Source organism: Tubulanus polymorphus, chromosome 1, assembly GCF_964204645.1.
Source record: "Tubulanus polymorphus chromosome 1, tnTubPoly1.2, whole genome shotgun sequence".
NCBI lineage: Eukaryota > Metazoa > Nemertea > Palaeonemertea > Tubulaniformes > Tubulanidae > Tubulanus > Tubulanus polymorphus.
The window spans coordinates 10,879,665-10,899,942 of record NC_134025.1 but is presented as its reverse complement, the minus strand read 5'-3'; the positions used below and the strand labels follow the sequence as shown (position 1 = coordinate 10,899,942).

Here is a 20,278-nt window from a genome sequence, read left to right as displayed (position 1 = left end):
AGATGGTTTCTGGATGGTTAGCATTCCATTTGTGTTTGTCGTAATTTCAAGGAAGTAAATATTCGAGCACACAGATACGATGATATCCCGATAGCGATGGAGAACATACCGTGCCCGTAGCCCACACCGTAAGCATATTCCCATGTTTAACCTTCAACAATTTGAATCATGATTTGACGAGTTATTTCGGATTCGACAAAATAGTTTGAATTTCCTTATTTCTTATTTTTGGATATATTTAGACGACCTAGGCCTTTTTACGGATAAAAGTTTTAGTGAAATGGTTTTTTGGGTGAGGTTTGAGACAACTAACTAGCTGCAGCTACACCAGCCTTTTACCTTTTTTATTGAATTGCACTACAAGGCGCAGTTTTGATTAATTTTTCCATTAATTTTAATCGAACTATGTGATAAGTATGTTGGACCAGTATTTAAGCCGCATGATAATCTCAAACTAAAGCCTAAGGAGTCTCTTTGATTCATGTTTAAAGTTTGAACCAAGTTTTTTTTCATGATGCTTATCTTTCGGTTTAATTTGTCTATTTGTTATTGTATGGTTATGTATGTAGACCTATTAGCAATTTGTCAATAGTAGATCTACTAAGGGGAATCCAAATAGGTAGCCTAATTGAATTGACAGAATTTACATGTGCCAAAGGCACAAATCCCTGCACTAAACAATGAAGTAGGTCTATAAATCCCAGGATCAGGCTTCTGGAGAGAAGCATAGGCGAAAATCAGGAATTTTTTGAGTGAGACCTTCGGAATTATTGAAAATTTGAGGGTGCCTTTTAAAAGAGGGTGGAAACCCCCTTAATCTCTGCCACTTGTCTATCTCTCTCACAGTAGGCGTGATATATCTCATGTTCAAGCAATGATTTTAAACTCTACCTTGAAAAGTAAGTCTACAGTTTTAAAAGTCATGACTTATTTAGTTTGGACTGAGACACGTCAACTCAAAAGTTGGGTAGCGTTTGCATCATTGGTTCATTTTAATAGCTTTGAAATTGATAGCTTTTAAGCAACATGCATGTATCCGATAAGAGTGACACCAAAAATATCTCAATCTATGGCAACGAATATCTGAACTCAGGTAGGCCTGAACAGTTCAACAGTTATTTAAACTAGCTTTTGATAATTATCATTTTCAGCACAAGATGACTGGATTAAATCACTGAACATAAACGTTGGATATATTTATACATATATATAGGCATACACGATTGAGACTTACGATAAGACAGCGTGAGAAAAGGGTGCCGTACTTGATGATCGGTAAGAAGACGAAACCAACCCGGTTAGAGGACGCCACATATGATCCGTAAAGAGGGCGAACGTGGCAGGCGTCCGCTGCTTTCGACATTTGTGGGCAACAACCGGCAAATGTTACAGGAGATACGCGACAGCCTCAGTCATCATTTGCGCCGCGCGGAACAACAACCGCTGAGACCGGAGCTGTCGCAGAGTTCGCCGAACCTCGTAGATAACGAACTGTCAACCGGTGCTGCCGCGTCGCCTGGCAACAATAATAATGCCGGTGGACAACAGAACGCCAACAAAATGACGCGTTTAGGATACCATCAGAAGGCGTTGGCGGAAATACGCAAAAGTTTGAAGCCGTTCGCGACGGGAGATAGCGAAAATGAGCAACTCGCGGCGAACGTCATTCATCTGGGTATGGACAGTTTGTCCGTTAATCAGAGCATGCTGCAGCAGATGGTATCGATGGGTTATGATGAGGTGAGGAAAAATGCATCTAGATTTTATATAATTCATCAACCTCCTAGAATAGTTTGATGGCGTTATTGAGAAATTGTCTAAAGGCTTACTAGGGTCTCGTAACATCCGATTAGGCCATCCAAAAATAATTGTCTGTTTGCCATAACACCGTCAAGTTTTCAAGATGAGTCGGTGGGAAGGTAGAAATATTTGTTTGCAAAATTTTAGGGCAAAAAAAAACAAATTTGTCACCTTTTTCATATGGAAACAATATCAAAAATAAAATCTATTTCAATGAATTCCAAATAAAAGTTTTCACTCGGTACCTTTGAAGTCCGTTCGGTTGGGTTACGGCAAACATACCTTTATTTTGGGATGGCCTTATCTGCAATTCGGTCTTAAACCTTTCAGCGCTGACTAATTGATACTCAAGTGTTGAAGATTTTTGAAAAGTTCCACCCCAGTGCTAGTACCGCTATATACTATAGTATACTACCATTATTTACTAATATCTAACTGATTTACTAATATAATCTTTAGACAGGAGCCATCTTTCATTAGAGATAAAATTACCATTTACACCGTGTACTAGGCCTAGCAAAGTCTATCAGTAGTTTATGTAATATAAGACCCAATCCAATGGTCTTCGAAAACAGAATCTGCATCCTATTCTTATGATTGTGCTTGCGACTGGTGTGAAATAAATTTTAACGATCTAAAATAGTCATGTCGAAGATTCGTCGCCTGAAAAATAAGCTGACCTCTGACAATCGGGTCGGATCTCATGTGACCTGTGTTAAGCTCTCGATGCAATGGCATCCTTTGTAAAAAATATTCGTTATTTATACAGTATCAGTAACAAAGAAGTATTATAGCCTAATACTTTTTCCTTAGTTAACGCGAAGAAATGACTTGCCAGTCAGGCGATGTAAATGTATTAGATGTTTCAAATTGAAATGCCTGTGTTCCTTTTTGTTTTGATGAATACACTGGTTACCTACTCGCTATATAGTGCTCGAAAATGATTCAAGCGCAATATTTTGAATGTAATAGGCCGTATCAATTTTCGTGATTCTTGAAAAAAATTTTTTTCTTGGTTTAGTAGACGGCCAGTGAGTCGGATTTAAATTTGATCGGTGATGTTAAGAAAGCTAGGTCAAAAAAGCTTAACTAGGGAAGAGAAAAATTGTATGGAAAATTTTAAAGAAAATATTTCGTTTGTTCAAATTTATGCGTAGTGGTGATACTTATCTATTTAAAGAAAATACCACAGCCTAGAACTCAAATTATATTCAGGTCATTCCATATTATGAGATCAACCATAATTCTGACAACTCGTCTGGGTAGGCCGTCTCAGAATTGTCTAAAACTTTGTCAAAATGAAGTATTAGATGCAATATGGAGATTCTGAAAATTTTTAGCTCATTTTGTCGAGGCGCTTTCAAAATGTGGCCACCCAAATAGTGCTCCCCCCCCCCTACCGAAATAGGGCTGAGGCACTTTTCGGATTTTGTCATATTTCGGGGATCGCTAGTTAGCTAACTGAGCGTCAGAGAGACTTGACATTGCGTATCCCGATCGATGAGATTCTGATGAGATCGGGAAATTCTTCGACGATCTGAAATGTAAAATTCCGGAAATAACACGGTCATGATTTGTGTTTATTCATGGGGTTTTCCAGTACATAGACCGCCTAGACACTAATTATGATCGGTTTTCCATCTTCGTCAACATTTCAAGTATAAAAATTCAGCTTAGAAATTCGTGGAATTATAAGTTTATTTATCGGTGTGCATTGCTAATATTGGTATTAGTATAATATACATATACTAGTATTATATGTGAATATGTTATATCATCATGGTGATCCTTCATTTAGCCTAAGTTAGTAGCACTAATGATGGGAAATCATCGCAAGTACTCGGTAATGTGTCCGTGGGGCTTGCAGGCTGGAAACTACACCGTAAAACAAACCTACTATTGAGCTGAGCAACTGGTCACTTCGATTATCGTAGTTTTGGTGCTTGTAACCGTGCTGTCCTTTAAATTTCAAAATCATATATCGCGTCAAAAATGAAATCCTCTCCCCCCGAATTTGTGACCGTCTTTGACAGGCGCGGATTCAGACGGTAGCACCGTAGGTTCGTTGTGCTACCGTCGCGAAAATTTCGTGCCCTTTTATTCATTTTTTTTTTTCATGCCCAAAGTAGAAAAGGGCACATTTTTACAAGACGAGGTAGATGATTTAAATAGAGAGCACATAATTCTTCAAAATTTTTTCTTTATTGGCTGGAAACTACATCTCAATGCGGTTAATTTGCTGGAAAGCAGGACATTAATTGCTTGGAAATTGCGGCAATATGCAGATTTTCAAAATTTCAGAATGCCCTTTTTATTTCAAAATGTCCTTAAAGTTGTGCTATGCTCGACAGCGTCCCTGGATCGTGTTTATCATAGACGCATATGACAGTAACTGAGTACAACTAGTTGCTCAAAAGTAGAACATGGGCAACTAGCTGGAATTGGAGATAGATGGACGCTAACCAGTCGTAAGCTAGCTCAGATCGACACGTTCGAGCAACTGATTGTATCCAGCCAGTTGCTCTCAGGCGCCGAAAACTGCCCGGCAACTAGTTGTCTCCAATCCAGTGGCTAGGCTAGGCTTTAGAGATCTATGATTAATACAGATCCTTACTACTCTTTCCTCTCTCTCTTTCTCTCCCTCGCCTCGAGAGATTGTGCTCTATTCTCGTACGCGAAGCCAAAAATTACTGGCATGCCGTCGGAAAATGTACTTCGCAACCTGAACAACTCATTTCACTTGATTGGAATTCCTCTGTTTTAACTCCGACGAGGAATGTGAGTGAACCACTTCTCTTACTCATGTCTACATATATACATTATATCTAAAACTTCTCATTCTTCTTCATTTGTTCGGTTGTTGTTGCTGAGGAGTGCGGCGGCACCTCTTTGAGATGATCGTTTCTTGTTGGGGTATCGTGGTCTCCTCTATTTAATGACAATGAAATGCAATACCTGCAACTCACCCCGTTGGTGATGGTGTAAATAATAGTCATACAGTATGTTGAAATTTGTCAGTTATAAACATGGTTTCTCGTTGTTACTATAGTGGTTGTTACCCAGATTGAGGATTTACCCCTAGGGATGACTTTGGTGCTCAGTCTCTGAAAACCTGGCCCTGGATTTTAGGTTCTCGCATGGGAATCATAATATTACAAGCCACCGAAATAAATAGTAGATGCTCGCAATGGCTGGCTCCTAAATCGCCATTGTGATTGAAATTGATTGAATTTCCTACACATTTGCTCCTGTTTTCTAGGCCTATTTGTCCATTTTCATCGATTTGCTAACCTGAGAGAAGTTGCCACGATAAGTCAGTATTATTTGATTTTCGATCACAAAGTTTGCGATTTGCTTAAGTGAGAAATTTCGGTGGGTTGATAGTTCAGTTTTTAATTGATCAAAATGCAGAATGACCTGCATGTATACCAGGTATTGGCTGCCCATTCACCATAAGTGGGTTATTCTTGGATTGCCTCTGACTGGCCTCAACAATTCATTTAGATAGTAGTAATTTAGGTAATCTTTTATTTTATAGAAACAAACCCCAAAGATTCAGCTACGTACATTCTAAAATCTATTATTTGCCATCATCAGATGGATTGAATTACATTTTAGGAAATTAATTCAAAAAATGAGTAAAGCTAAGGCCCTGTCATTTACTAAATCAATTCTGAGTTGTCTACGATAAATCCCGTTCAGGGTCCAGTTGTTCAAAGGTTGGTTAGAGCTAACCAGTGGATAGTCGAAATGGTGACAATTGAAAGTTCATCGTTGCTATGGTTTATCCACTGGTTACCTTTAACCAACGTTTGAGCAACTGGCCCCAGATAGTTTTGTTTGGTATGATATAAATTTAGCTATAAAACGACTCCGGGTTCTGATAGGTCATACGCGATATAAATCGAAAATTTCATCTCTCGAAAAAAACGTGATATTTCGGGAATACAGCGTTTCTTCCAGAATCAGCAGTATTTCGGTTGAACGTAGCTATTCGGAACAAGGTTGCTTAGAGAGGGAGAGCGCGCGCGTGAGGGAACCGTGATGATACGAGGTGTCTGTTTTGATCAGCTGGTGGCTGCATACTGATAGCATGACTCACCGACCGTCTGATCTCAGAATAGTCTCTCTCTCTCTCTTCCCCTTCGAGCTTCTCGTCGAATTTTTAACCCGTCCAACGAAGGATAGTGGCGCTATCGACAACAACGGTAGTCAGAATTTTCAACCGGCGATGTTTACGAACGGTTTACGTCAGAAATCCGATCGATATTTCTTTCGACGACCCTCCCGTTTTAAGACTTTGGTTTGCACTTTGTTACTCCTATGCTTTTTCACTAGGTAGTATGGTACCTAAATAAGCATATTTGAAACCTCGTGGAAGGCGCAGGTAGCTGTTCCCAATTCCCCAGATATAACCGTCACACAAGCATTTTAGAACGGCCAATTTGGCTTGTGCCAGATTAGGCCCTGGGCCAACTGTTCACGCTAGTGTTAAAGATGCGTCCGCAACGTGCCCGTGTCAATCTGGCCTCACCAAAATCGTTGGACCCACTCCACGCCAAGTTTTCTACATGAATCCTAAACTTGCCACTGCAGTAATGAGTAAGTGGTTAACATATGAATACACTCTCCGATTGACGAGGGCCAAATTTGACTTGGGGATCTGGTCCGTGCTGTCACAGTTTGACCTGCAGACCAAATTGTCTCTGCGCGATCGCGGCTTATTTATTACTCTTTTCTCTGCTGAAATGCGGACTTGCACTTTGCCACGGTTAGCTGACCCGGGCAAGCCTTATTTTTATAGCAGACTTGATAAAACATTGGCTAAAGACCAGACATATAACCTAGGGCTTATAAAGGGTTTTATATGTACATTTTAAGTCACCGATGGGTATAGCTTGATGGCTTGCTAAACTGGTAGGAAATTTATTTCATTCGTCATTTTGTTATTCCATCGTGAAAAAGTTGTTTCTCTGCGTATCATTTTCAAAGATGGACCCAGGAAAAACCTTCATCTTAGAAAAAGTTCCACTTTGTTGACAAAAAAGTTCCACGTTCATGAAAATTGAAACCTCGCAAAGACATGTCTGGCTACGGGCCTGTCAACGAATTCTTTCACGGGAAGAAAATTTCTCGGATTTTTATTAATTGTTGTTGTACGACTAATTCATTCAGTACGTCGTCGGGCATATATATATATATATATATATATATATATATATATATATATATATATATATATATATATATATATATATATATATATATATATATATATATATATATATATATATATTGTATATTCATTCAGACAGTATATACAACTCATTCGTATGGGATCCGCGTATATTATATACACTGTAGACCTCGTCATTATTCATCGCCTGTCTTTGATATAATAATGACGAAGTTGTGAAAATTCTGGGGTATGGCAGCGTGCCACGCCAGCTCGTAGCGGAAAGAATTTCGTCTTGTTGATTGACCCTATTCACATGTATATATATTAATGTATAGATATATATCGTTTTGTCGCGCGGTAGACATACTGGTCGCGCTACCGGCTCTGTCGCACTAGTAGGCCTACTACCCGTACTGTCGTCGCCACCCTCCTCGCGTGTGTGAAAGGAACTTCGAAATCGGCAAAATACTCAGGGCACTCCTGTAAACACCCTGAGAAATTCCATTCGATACGTTAGAGTGATATCGAATTGACTCATATACATATGTATGCATATGCATATATATATATATATATATATATATATATATATATATATATATATATATATATATATATATACATAGTTCCCATTGAACAGGGAAAAACTTGGGAATTTTGGAATGATGATTCCCAGTTTGGAAATATTTTGGAATTTGAAAAATTTGTTTTCTTTCCTCAAATCAGGGGAATATTTGGGAAATTCATTTACATTTCACTTGCATAATTGCCAAGTGCAATTTTCTTCGGCGATTTCCCTTGAAAATCAGCTTTATCAACCAGGCACCACTAAAACATTGACTGTAGCATGATTGTATTTGGGAAAATTGAAAAATCACCCACGCGATACTTGGGAAAAACCTGGGAATTTTTAATTCATGTAATTGTGGGAACCATGCGTAAATCATGATAATTCAATTGAATGCATTTTCAAGACATTCGTATAACGAATTGATTACTTTTGTAGGCCCATACACCTGGCGGTGCATTGGGTACAAACGCCTTTGTACGAATCATTTTCTTTTTGTGAAAGAAAATTTATTAAGATCCCATTAATGTTTCAATTCTCCAAAATGTATGAAGGAACCTCCGATAAAAGTTATTTGCTAAGCACATCAGTATACGATGATTTCTTGAATGACGAGGATATTTTTATGACGTTTTGAAAAAAAAATTGTCATTTCAGGATATCGCCTGCAAAGCACTGAAAATATCAGGGTCTAAAAGTATCGATGACGCTTTAGAGGTAATTCGAAGAATATGCGAGCAACAAGGCAAAAATGGACTGCTGAGGACTTCAGTGGCTACGAGCAATTCTTCAGGTAAGCGCGTACTGTAGCATTTACTCTTTATTCTGCTGTCTTATTAATTGCCGAGTACCATGGATTCAGATGTAAACAGGATATAATTTTAGGCAGGTTTGATTGAGCGAATTCCAGTTTTAGAGTAGCTATTCTGGATTTGAAACTCTCTACCGGCCTTCTGTCTCGTTCACAGATTATGCTATGCTGGAATAGGTAGAGCGTATTCTGGTCGAAACGAACGCGCCAGAAGAGATTTCTGGAATCGGTAGCAACCAATCGAAACCTGCCTTACAAGAATCATTTGTCATGTTGTTAGTTACATGTTACATTGAATATTTCATATGCATATTGCTAAAAATGTCTGACTTATGGTGTAGAATTTCTCAAACTGATCAGGATGCTCTGATCGAATGTAATCATTCTTTTTTTCTGTATTAGGGTTGAGCCGTTACAATACTAAAGTGATGCGTAAGCCGAGTTTCGAAGAGAAATATCGCCAGTCGGAGAGCAGTCGATCGGAAAGTCCGGCTAGCGAAAGCGTCCGCAGCAGTCTGCTCGAAAGTCCTCAGACGCCTCCGCCGGTGCCGCCGCGTCAGGGAGGCTCTCGTGGGCAGACGCCTCCTCCGACGATTCCGAAACCGGTTATTGACTTCTCGGTCGTGTCGCAACGCGGCGTCAGCCCCGTTTCGTATAGCGGGCGGCCGTTTGTGAGCCAAGTGACTCCGATCTACACGCAGAACGCCGCCAACGGTCATCAAGTGTCTCAACAAAAGATTCCTGTCAAATACTCGAACCCTCCGTCGTATATGCAGTTACAGCACCAGCAGCAGCATCAACAACGATTCAGTACGGTCGTCCATCGTCTGTCGACGCCCGATGCCGGACTGCCGTCGCCGGGTAGCGATGCCTCGAATTTCTCGAACAACGGCGTGCGTCCGAAGCCGATGCAAGCGTGGGGCGCGAAGCAACAGCCGATCATCATGCAGTCGGTGAAAAGTCGTGAAGTTCCGAAACCAGTATTACAGACGGCCACCGCTCCCGTGGTGCCGCCGAACGTTAAAAAGCGAACGACCGCCGATTACAATCCGGGGGGATTCGATACGACGAGTTACACGACGTCGATACACGCGCAAGTGAATACTCCGCAGCAGACGTTATTGACGCAGGCGCCGTCGTTTCATGGCGCCGCGAATCAAATAATGCCGAGCGTGTATTCGACGGCGGCGGCGCACGCGAACGCTATGCAAGCGCAGGGTAACGTACAAATTCAAATCAGTCACATACCGACGACGCAGAGGTATGCGACCGCAGCCACTAATCATTCGCAGCAGGCTGTCGGAAAATCGGGCCCGCGTACGATTCAAATACAGATACAGAATCAGCCGCGCGCGCCGCCGTCGTCGAATTGGGTCAACTTGCATAATTATCCGGATCAGTTGAATCCGGGAGTCGTGTTGCCGAGCGAGATGTCGACGCTGCGTTCGTATCTGCCCGTCGAACGGACGGCGCTCGGTGACGCAGCGTCGTCGCGCTCCGATTCACCAGTGTCGCGTACGACGAATCAGTCGCCGGTTTCGGTAACGAGCACGCAATCGACGCCGTCCACGAACTCAGATCTGCTCGAGAAGCCGCCGCCGCCGCCGCCGTATCCCAGCGGCGCCGGTGGTAGTAGTAATAATAATAATAAGTTGCCACCTCCGATACCTCTTCGGCCGACGCACACGAACGTTCATATATCGTCGGTCCAAGCGTCCGCACAAATGGAAGCCAGCGACGGCGACGAGGCCGACACGGACGAGGACAAGCAACGTTGCACGTCGCCGATTCCGGAATACCACGAAGACCGCAACTACGACAAGCTCGTGCGCGTGAAGAACTACTCGCCGCACGCGTTCAAGTTCTACATGGAGCAGCACGTCGAGAACGTGTTGAAATCTCACCACCAGCGCATCAACCGACGCGTGCAACTCGAAAACGAAATGGCCAAGGTCGGCTTGTCGTGCGAGGCGCAGTCGCAAATGCGCAAAATGCTGCACCAGAAGGAGTCGAACTACATACGGTTGAAACGCGCGAAAATGAACAAGTCGATGTTCGACGCGATCAAAACGGTGGGCACGGGCGCGTTCGGAAAGGTGCAGCTCGTGCGCAAAAAGGACACCGGCCATTTGTACGCGATGAAAACGCTGCGCAAGAGCGACGTTTTGAAGCGCAACCAGGTGGCGCACGTGAAGGCCGAACGCGACATACTGGCCGAGGCGGACAACGAGTGGGTCGTCAAGTTGTACTATTCGTTCCAGGACACGGACTACTTGTATTTCGTCATGGATTACATACCGGGCGGCGATATGATGAACTTGTTGATCAAGTTCGGCATCTTCCACGAGTCGTTGGCGCGGTTCTACGTCGCCGAGCTCGTGTTGGCGATCGAAAGCGTTCACAAACTCGGCTTCATTCACCGCGACATAAAACCGGATAACATCCTGATCGATCGCGACGGGCACATACGACTCACCGATTTCGGTTTGTGCACCGGTTTTCGTTGGACGCACAACTCGAAATACTATCAAACAGGTAATGATTGAAGAGCCAAGAAGATACTCACTATCCGTGTAAGACGGATGATGAGAGACATCCCACAATGATTCAGTCAAAGACAAAAAAATCATGAATAGAAGAGTATATATTTTGAGCAATATTTCGGCTAATCAGTACGCCTGATGATGGCTAATAGTGGTAAGCCGAAACGTTGCTCGAAATATATACTCGTCTACTCAAGAATTTTGCATCTTTGACTGAATCATTGTGGGATTTTTCTCGTAACGGTTGAAGTTGTCATTAATTACGCAGCGTCTGAACCGTTCCCTCCAGAACGTAGAGTTTTGATGATCATCCATGTTCGGAGCTGTTACGGGCTTTGGAAAGTTCTGATCAGAAAATGGTCTAAAAATGAAATTGTCCTCCTATTTTGAATTTTAGGCTATGTGCTTAAATGTCTTACTACACATTTGATAACAAACTTAATGAAAACACTTTGTCGATGGTATTGATAATTGGCCCTTATTTTTGAATGGGCCTCAATTGCCTGTTCTAAGTTGGTGATAGGGATAGGAAAATCTGGGTATGGAAAAATAATGGAAAATGAAATTGGGATACCCGAAAGACCCATGGGAGTTAGTTAGATTGTCGAATATCTGGCATTTTAGCTCATTTGACTAACACTGTAGTGAAGTCCTATAGCTAATTGATTGCATAGTCATGGCTTATTAAAGACCAGGCTTACGATTATCTTAGTTCTACGGTCAATCTAACAACTTAGAACCCGTGATAAGATTTGAAGTTTATTGTAGTTCTTAATTTCATGGAATTTCTTTTGTACGGATTGTTTCTCTCGCACAGATGGTCACCAACCTCAAGATTCGATGGATGTTTCGGACACTTACGGCGAAAAAGAGATCTTGAAACCGCTGCAACGTCGTAAACAACAAGAACAAAGGTACTTAGCACATTCCTTGGTCGGAACGCCGAACTACATAGCTCCTGAGGTGCTACTTCGTTCAGGTGAGCAACACTGGCCATTAGTAGAAATTGTGTTATGAAATTATCCGGTATAGGCCTCTAATCTTTAGTTAGCCTCCTAAGATGATTATGCTAGTGATTGATTTATGTTTCGATAAAAAGCTCTCCTAGGGCGTGCCGAGGATTTTCAAAAGCCAGTGGCCAGTTGCTCAAAAGTTGGTTAGAGTTAACAAGTGGATAGTTGACATAGTGACAATTAAAACTTCATTGTTACTTTGGTATTCATCCATCGGTTATCTTTAACCAACGTTAGAGCAACTGGCGCCTGCTGTTCTTCTCCATAAATAAAGCACTTTCTCAGATGCATTTTGAAGATGCGGTGAAGAAATGAACAAAATGAATGATCGTATAGGCCTCTACATCGTAGCGGGTAGTTAATCAAGAATATTTATATTGACATGTATTTTTCAGGATATACGGCTTGCTGTGATTGGTGGAGTGTTGGAGTAATCTTGTATGAAATGCTTGTGGGGCAGCCTCCCTTCTTTGCTAACAGCCCTGCCGAAACACAGGCAAAGGTACGCATCTAATGTCTCTAAATTTATATATATATTTTGGAACTATGGAACTAATACCCCAAGATCAAGTTTCATATATTTTTGGGACAAAACTGGAGTAATTGTCAGAATGCTCCTGGTAGATCCTCATGGGGAATCCTCAATTGCCACAATCGAACATAGAACCCTCATTTATTTTAACTGTTAAGTCAAACATTATAGCAAACTGCGGAACAGTGTCCAGATGTAAATTTCTCGCCACAATTCAGCACGCACTTTATTCAATGTGATCTACATTTTCCGGGAAAAATATTCCAGAATGCTTGCGATAGTATACCAGTAGATAGAATTATGCACGATAAGCAGGAATACACAAGATAACGAATTCAATTTATCCTGTACCGGTTGTGTAAGTGGACACAGGGATCATTTAGAGATATAACGCATAATATGATATGGCACATATAGAACTGTATCAAATGTACCTAACATTATAACCTTTATGCACCAGAGCTTTTTGGCTGATTTATGTCAACCCAGTAGGACATTCTGTTTTACTCGGATTTACTAGATTGATAACTCTGTGTTAGAATGTCAATTTTAATTGTTAACTGTCAATTTTAGCAGATGATTGGGGATGTGGTTGACGGTACTATAAAGCCTTACTTTGGTCGTACTAACATCTGATCTCATTGTCTGCTATTTGGTCTTAGGAACACTCATGTTACATTCTGAGGTCGAGTCGCCAATTCAGCCAAGACTCGTTTGTCAGATCTCAGGTCATCTGAGATCCAACGCGTAATTAAGTCCTGTGATGTGTGCGTCGCTGTTCATTGGCTACGACCTTACAATTGGTGGTAACTTAAGGTCACATAAGATTCAATTCGATCCGATCAGTGTAAGAAAAACAAAATATCTGATCGGCTTACGACTGGTCTGAGATGAGTTTTTTACAATCTTAAGTAAACTCATGTTGCAATAATTACCCATTTGAAAAATTGGCCTCTTCCTTACGATCGGGTCGGATCTTACGCGCCCTGAGTGAGGCTTAAGTAAATCAAGTTCAACTGTTAACACAGTATGCCATTGATTACTTTGTTACTTTGTTTAACTTTATTCGTGATTATTCTCTATCTTCAGGTGATTAACTGGGCGCACACGCTGCACATACCGCGAGAGGCGAACTTGTCCGGCGCCGCCACCGATCTGATACTGCGACTGTGCTGCGGACCCGACGAACGCCTCGGCAAAAACGTCAACGAAATCAAACAGCACCCGTTCTTCGACGATATCCACTTCGACGGCCTGCGACGACAGACGGCGCCGTACGCGCCGACGATCAAACACCCGACCGACACGTCGAACTTCGATGACCAGATCGACCTCGACAAGTCGCAGCTCACCGATCCGAACGAATTGCGCAATTTCCGCGACGGCTCGATCATGAACGGCGACCTCGGCGATCACCACGCGTTTTTCGAGTTCACGTTTCGTCGGTTTTTCGACGAAGGCGGCCACGCCATCGCCACGAAGTATACCGATCCGGAGAACGATGCACCCGTCTATGTTTAACCCTTCTTACGTCCTAATGTCGATTAACTACGGTAGATTTATTTATGCTGTTATGAGGAGTTACTGTAGGAACAGGGTTCTTACAGGTTTTGTAAAATGTGCAGTCATCATATGCTGGGTTGCTCTCAATTGAGTCGGTAGGACTCAGTTAGCGTCGCGTTGCTTGTCGATATAAGCCAGCCTAAAAAGGCAAGACATTTAGGCTATATACCTAAATGTCTTACCACATGAACACTTTGTCAATGGTGTTGATTATTGGCACTTATTTACTTTGAATGGGCCAACATTGCCTCTTCTAGGTCGGCCATATGTAGCTTTGGGGTATGGAAAAGTTATGGAAAATGAAATTGGGAAACCTGTAAGAACCCTGTTTTTTGGGGTATGGAAAAGTTATGGAAAATGAAATTGGGAAATCTGTAAGAACCCTGTTTTTTTTTATTTGGATATCAGGGCCTGCATAGAGCCGTTCAAGTTTTGATTTGTTTTCTGAGTACATCCCCTATCGGCAGGGATTCAACATCATGACATTGAGACTTTGCTGCTAAGCAGTTTGCCCATTGGATAAATGCTGAGGTGAGGTAAATTGACGCATATCTCGACGTAGATAGAGGTTACCCCGGCAAAAGTATAACATGATTTCTCATTGACATCGTCGCTAAATGCGTACTTGGACTAATCAGGCATAGGTTTTTGCCATTGCAGAGTCTCGCGATGCCATCAAGCCGAAATCCCTGCCGAGGGAAGATCGTATACCCATCATATCTGTTTATCAAACACATGAAGTAAAGGCAATTAAACCAAAATGTTTTAGTTTCACTGGCCTATAGAACGGTTACAAAAAGGAGTACTGTTGTAGATATTATATTCCATACTTCGTTTAGAAACCCGAGTTACCATTGACACAATAATTAGAGAAAGAATTTGTTAAAGCTGATTCCACGATGTGACGTCTGGAAATGCTGTAACCATTATTTGCAACGTATTGCGAACTTCAAAGTCTTCGATAAAGATTTTGTCGTTCAGCAGCATTCACTTAGATCTGCAAGCATTGATGCATCTCATCCTTAGTCAGGACCTTCGAAAGATAACTTTTAAAGAGCTGTCGGAACCACTCAAATTCGCCGATAACATTGGTTGTTACCCGACTGTTTGACGATCTACGAAATATCTGCGGCGTATATCGATTCCATCTACGTTTTCCAGTTATCGTTAGTTTCCAGTTATCTCCGAGTAGTTTCTTAACTGTATTCGATGTATATTTTTCATGCGAGTCCATGTAATGGACCGTGTTTGTATAGGTATAGTAGGTATAGTAACAGACATATGTCGTGTACATACAAATAAAACTGTGATGGATTCGTACGTTATCAAAAATACACGAAGACGACTCTTCGCGTATTTTTGATGTGATCAGGAAATAAGTATAATCTATTACGGTATATAGTAGGGACGATAATTTATTTTAGAGCATTTTTTTTAAGGAATGAAATGGCGCAGCAATGACCGGTTCAGAGACTGTTTTCGTGTACATTTTATTTAATCATCTCTGAGTTGTTGATTTGCCAGCAAATGCTGTGTGCTGTTTTGATCATGTTTTCAAAAAAGATTCCCATCTTTCATGAAGTAAGCCGCTTCTTTTTTGTAATTACCGGTATAAGTATTGTAAAGCCTTTTTTTCTGCTTTGAATATGTATTTTTCAGGAGAAAAAAATCACAACTTTATTTGCAGAATTTGCTCGATATTAGATTTTTTTAATGATTTGAAATGAAAGGGTACAGCGAAAAAAATGAGAAATACATTGAAAATTTTTCAATCATGATAATATATATTCCACATTAAATTTTGGAATGGCTGCGGAAAAAAAATCCTTGTGAAAAAAAGTCAGTGAAAATTATGTTAAATTGAATTCTAATGATAAATTAAGATTGACAAAAAGGATATTTTCGACAAATCCATATTCCGAGTAATTAAACAAAGGCCTAGGATGGAATGGTTATGAAAATTTAACCCTCTCTCACTTGCACCTTGCATACATATTTTATGAATGACTGGTCTGTCTTTGATACTGAAATTTGCAAGGATATCTTCAATAATACTTGCTTTGGAGTGACTGTTATGTTAAGCAAACCGACAAAAAAAGAAATTTTGTGGTATCGTGAGGTTGCTAACAATAATGAATGGGGGCCAGTTTGAGGAACGAACGAAAACAGTTCTCATTTTCAATATCCAGTATTAAAGAACTAAATAAGATTTTGATTACATGTACATAATGTACTGTGTTTCTATTGTCTCATTGCTTTTAATACATGTACATGACTGTTAAATTGACCATGTTGTTATACCCTTTATACCCTCCATTTGATTGTGGAACGAGTCTTAAATCCTGCCAACAGACTGCTGAATCTGTTAAACATTTGGCCGATAAACAATTGTCTATAATGTTTTTAGATAAAGGTATTCGTGTTTAGATGTCTTTGACTTGTCCGTCCTCGACCAATAAACTGTCCAAGAACCTTTCATAAATCTGTTAAAAACAATAGTGGCATTCTTCCTTGGCAAACCTATGACTAAAAGGTGAAACCTTGTGTCTCCTAACTGGCTCAACGACAATGAAATTTGTAATCAGTTCATTTTTATAACTGCCGGGTCTGATATGGTTAGCTTGATCATGATTTTTAAAAAAGTTATGTACAGGCTAGATAGGTGGCCAGTGAGGTTAATTTCTAAGCTCTGCAGAAATGACTAACTAACAATGTATTGATTTTTAGCCGCATGATGTGTTTGAATTTGCCTCGGTAAAAACTTGTTCTAGTTGACCGGCTCACAGTTCACTGATTCAGTCTAAACAGGAAATCTATGAAGATGAGATGAACCAGTCCACTTGGACAGGGATTCTTGCCACAACAGCCTCAACGCCATTGAGGTTCAAGCTCAAATCCCTCACAGGGTACAATCTTTTTGAATAGTAATTTGATCCACATGATTGAAGAGCAGTGTAGAGAATGTTTCCATCCATATTTGTTCATGTTGGGCACTTCTCAGCCAAAGTATCTGGTTTTATACTCATTTTATCAGATAAATTTCATCAATTTGTAAAAGTTAGGACTAGCTTTTGTCGGGTCAATCTATGATGACATTTATTTACTTGATCCTTCTTGTTTCCAAGTATCGTGGCGCTATAAATATTAAGGTGTGATGGATGAACAATGTAAGGGACAGCTATCTGAACTTATTGGAGTTATAAATAGTGCGGAGGGAGGGGGTTGTTTCGAGTATACCCTAGTTTGTGTGCTTCCTTCCTTATTACCGGTTTGCAAAAAATGTGTCATGATGTAAATGTGTCTATTGAAGGTTGAAATATATACATTTTGCAAAAATTAAATATACCGCTTTCTTCATTACGTTTGCTTCGTCACAGGTTCACAGGTTCTTCAATGAGATTTATTCATGTCATGGTTACTGAAAATCGTTGATTTCAACAGTTTCATTGTTACTTCCGTAGATATTGCCATAAATTCAAATTTCGGATGTAAACTTAACTAAGACCAAATCTATCCTTTAGTAGATGTCCACTAATAGCCCATTCGATTATCTTCCGAGTAACTCTGGGTATACCCGGGGATCACCGGAACGCGTTCGATTTATCAGTCACGTGATAGTTCGGGCTTCCCCAGCTAAGTTTAAAGCGAGCGATTCCCAGAGTAGGTTACTTTAAACTTCCCCGGGGAAGCCCGAACTATCACGTGACGGATAAATCGAACGCATCCGGGTGATCATTCGACTACACCAACCACCAGCTCAGAGCAGTAACTGAAGAAAAAGACTTGGGTGTGACAATCGACGAAATGTTAACATTTCAAGCACAGCATACCTCAGTTGTAAACAGAGGACATAGAATGACTGGAGTTATCAAGAGATCCTTTGAGCACCTTGATAAAAAAACGTTCAACCTTCTGTACAAAGCACTTGTTCGTCCAATATTAGAGTATGCGATTCCAGCCTATAGTCCCTACCAGAAGAAAGACATGGATTCCTATGAAAAAGTCCAAAGACGAGCAACAAAGTTAGTCCCCACTCTAAAAGACTCATCATATCAACAACAGATGAAGCAACTCAAACTACCATCGCTGAGTTACAGACATTCACGTGGTGACATGATCACCGTCTACAACTGCCTACACGGGAACTACCATCTCAACTCTGAGAGACTAATACCACAGAACCACAACCGTAGAACTAGGGGGCACTCACTGAAGCTGGCAAAATCCCGATCAAGGAAAAACATCCGGAAGAACTTTTTCAGTCGTGTTGTAAATAACTGGAATAGCCTAACAGAAGATATAGTTAATGCACCCAGCATTGACAGTTTCAAAGCGCGACTTGATAACTACTGGCAACACAAACAGTACGAACAACGACCACAATAGCAGAATCCAGGCTTTCAAAAACTGTATTCCGCATCTGGTTTCAAACCTAGCAACTATCAACAAGTGACACAACGAGACAACCTAGAAATAGGGATATAATGCCTCCAGTTGGTTGTAACCGAAACGATACGACGATACATTACGATCCCCGGGTACACCCAAACTTACTCGCAAATACTAACTGGCTCATCACAGTTGAGGCTAAACTCCACTACATGAAGCGATAATTAAAAAAAACATCTTTGCAAAATCAACATTTATTTACAAACAATTTATACAAGTACACTAAATCTATTATTTACTCGATCTACAACACTTCAAAAAAGAACTGCCATCCTAAATCGCAGACTACGAAGAAAGCCTGTCATTGAGACTCCTTTTTACCACTGTCGCCTATCAGCGTGGTTTTATCCCTCACTGCTGATAACACGGTTTCATATGCGGCAGTCCTATTAGCGGCAGTGGGCTTTTTCGGCATGTGTAGATTAAACGGCTTGAAATATTCGAACATCGCTTCGATTTTTTCAGGTTCGATTTTGAATTCTTTCGAGACGTCGTCGGTGTTTCGTTTACGCGTTTGCTGTTCGACGAGTAATTCCAGGGCTTGTTTCAAGCTCAACTTTCCGGGTGGAATGTCACTCGGTTCTTCGACGCCCAGTTCGTTTCTATCGAACGCTCGGCGGTTTTCGGGCAGAGGCTTGACGCTTGGGCTGACCGTCTTGGGTTTAATCTGAAAATGAATGACTCATCGAATCAACGAATCGATCATACCATTGTAATTTTCATTGACAAATCCGTCCATTTGGGGAAAAAAAAGACAAAATGTTAGGAGGAAGATTTAAGACAACGGTTGACTCAGATTGCCTCAGATCTAGACCAACAGTTCTTGTAGTTCGTCACCTAATCGTTGGTGGTAAGCTTTTACAATGGGATGGGTTCAAACAATGTGAAAAATATCTGATCGTGAAACTAAACCAGATAGGTTACTCACTACAGTTATTGAGGCAAGCAGTCAACCGTGTAGTCTATGATGTTTGTTTATGTCCGTGTCTGTTCACCCGACAAATTTCAGGCCAGTCAAAGCAACTAAGGTTCACCATCATATGAATTTCGTTAAAAATATTTTTAATCTATCAGCCTCAGCAGATAATAATTCGAGGAAGCAATCAGTGTAGGCATCATCGTTGAGCGAAGCAGAAAAAATTGCTTAGTTTCACGTACCTCCGGTGGTGGTCCATGCGATTCTATGCGTACTTGTTTCAAACGTTCCAATAGGTTATTATCTTTTTTATCTTCATCAAATTTCTCAGGAAAATCTAAAAATAGTGTATAGCCCGACACCTAAAAGTCAATATCATCAACATGAGATTTTATCAAAGTCATATCTAGAACGTGGTGTGTGAAGCTAATTGAGTGTAAGACAATACAGAAGATGATAACAATTAGAACGAACATTCCCAATATTTCTATTCTCATTACGGAGACCGTTAATAAATAGGTTCCAATAAAATAACATTTGAATTAGACTTGATTATGTAAAGCAATATGCGTACTGTTTCGGATTTCATTCACTTCTCGCTGCGACGATTCATATTTTGGAGCCGGTTTCGGGTGCAACTTGTGTCTTTCGATAGCAGCATGCGCCCTGTTCTCGACGTTGAAGTTTTTTGCGCTTCGTCGCACCATTTTTGACATGTGTTTGCCCATTTTGAAGTTTGAGGATACGACTAAATAAAATGAACTAATCCAATTCAATATGATTTATTCACATACCTCAAAGCCGAAATTCAAATGATGACGTCAGCCCGATCTCACCTGAGAAAAAAGACCCCCTATTTTATGAATGATACGATATAAAATGCAATCGCGGTTCTTACGCGGGT

At 40.8% G+C, this 20,278-nt stretch overlaps 2 protein-coding genes across 4 annotated transcripts; one reads left to right on the top strand and one right to left on the bottom strand.

The window, feature by feature from the left end:
- LOC141903272 (serine/threonine-protein kinase LATS2-like) lies at nt 1–17,325 on the top strand. Of its 3 annotated transcripts, none has more exons than XM_074791370.1 (7): nt 1–128; nt 1,214–1,740; nt 8,205–8,340; nt 8,761–10,893; nt 11,719–11,880; nt 12,310–12,416; nt 13,536–17,325. In XM_074791370.1, the coding sequence occupies exons 2-7, from the start codon at nt 1,315–1,317 to the stop codon at nt 13,965–13,967; spliced, it is 3,396 nt and encodes a 1,131-aa protein (XP_074647471.1). In that variant the 5' UTR covers nt 1–128; nt 1,214–1,314; the 3' UTR covers nt 13,968–17,325. The 3 variants fall into 3 exon arrangements, with proteins under 3 accessions (XP_074647471.1, XP_074647466.1, XP_074647480.1); XM_074791365.1 differs by having other exon boundaries at nt 2–128; nt 1,152–1,740; XM_074791379.1 differs by lacking the exon at nt 13,536–17,325 and having other exon boundaries at nt 2–128; nt 1,152–1,740; nt 11,719–11,815; nt 12,310–12,384.
- Nucleotides 17,326–18,680: 1,355 nt separating this feature from the next.
- On the bottom strand, nt 18,681–20,139 carry LOC141914833 (NADH dehydrogenase [ubiquinone] 1 alpha subcomplex assembly factor 4-like). Its single transcript, XM_074806150.1, has 3 exons — nt 19,949–20,139; nt 19,617–19,711; nt 18,681–19,125 (listed from the first exon to the last, which is right to left on the bottom strand). Exons 1-3 carry the CDS (start codon nt 20,100–20,102, stop codon nt 18,760–18,762), a joined length of 615 nt encoding a protein of 204 aa, XP_074662251.1. The 5' UTR covers nt 20,103–20,139; the 3' UTR covers nt 18,681–18,759.
- Between the last annotated feature and the right edge of the window lie 139 nt (nt 20,140–20,278).

Excerpts from the sequence above, each read along its gene's own strand:
- LOC141914833 (XM_074806150.1), bottom strand. The coding sequence starts at position 20,102 with ATGGGCAAACACATGTCAAAAATGGTGCGACGAAGCGCAAAAAACTTC. Across the intron at positions 19,712-19,948 it reads AGTGAATGAAATCCGAAACA|ATTTTCCTGAGAAATTTGAT; the intron begins GTACGCATATTG and ends CACTATTTTTAG. Across the intron at positions 19,126-19,616 it reads CGCATGGACCACCACCGGAG|ATTAAACCCAAGACGGTCAG; the intron begins GTACGTGAAACT and ends ATTCATTTTCAG.
- LOC141903272 (XM_074791370.1), top strand. The coding sequence starts at position 1,315 with ATGATCCGTAAAGAGGGCGAACGTGGCAGGCGTCCGCTGCTTTCGACA. Across the intron at positions 8,341-8,760 it reads GGCTACGAGCAATTCTTCAG|GGTTGAGCCGTTACAATACT; the intron begins GTAAGCGCGTAC and ends TTTCTGTATTAG. Across the intron at positions 12,417-13,535 it reads CTGCCGAAACACAGGCAAAG|GTGATTAACTGGGCGCACAC; the intron begins GTACGCATCTAA and ends CTCTATCTTCAG.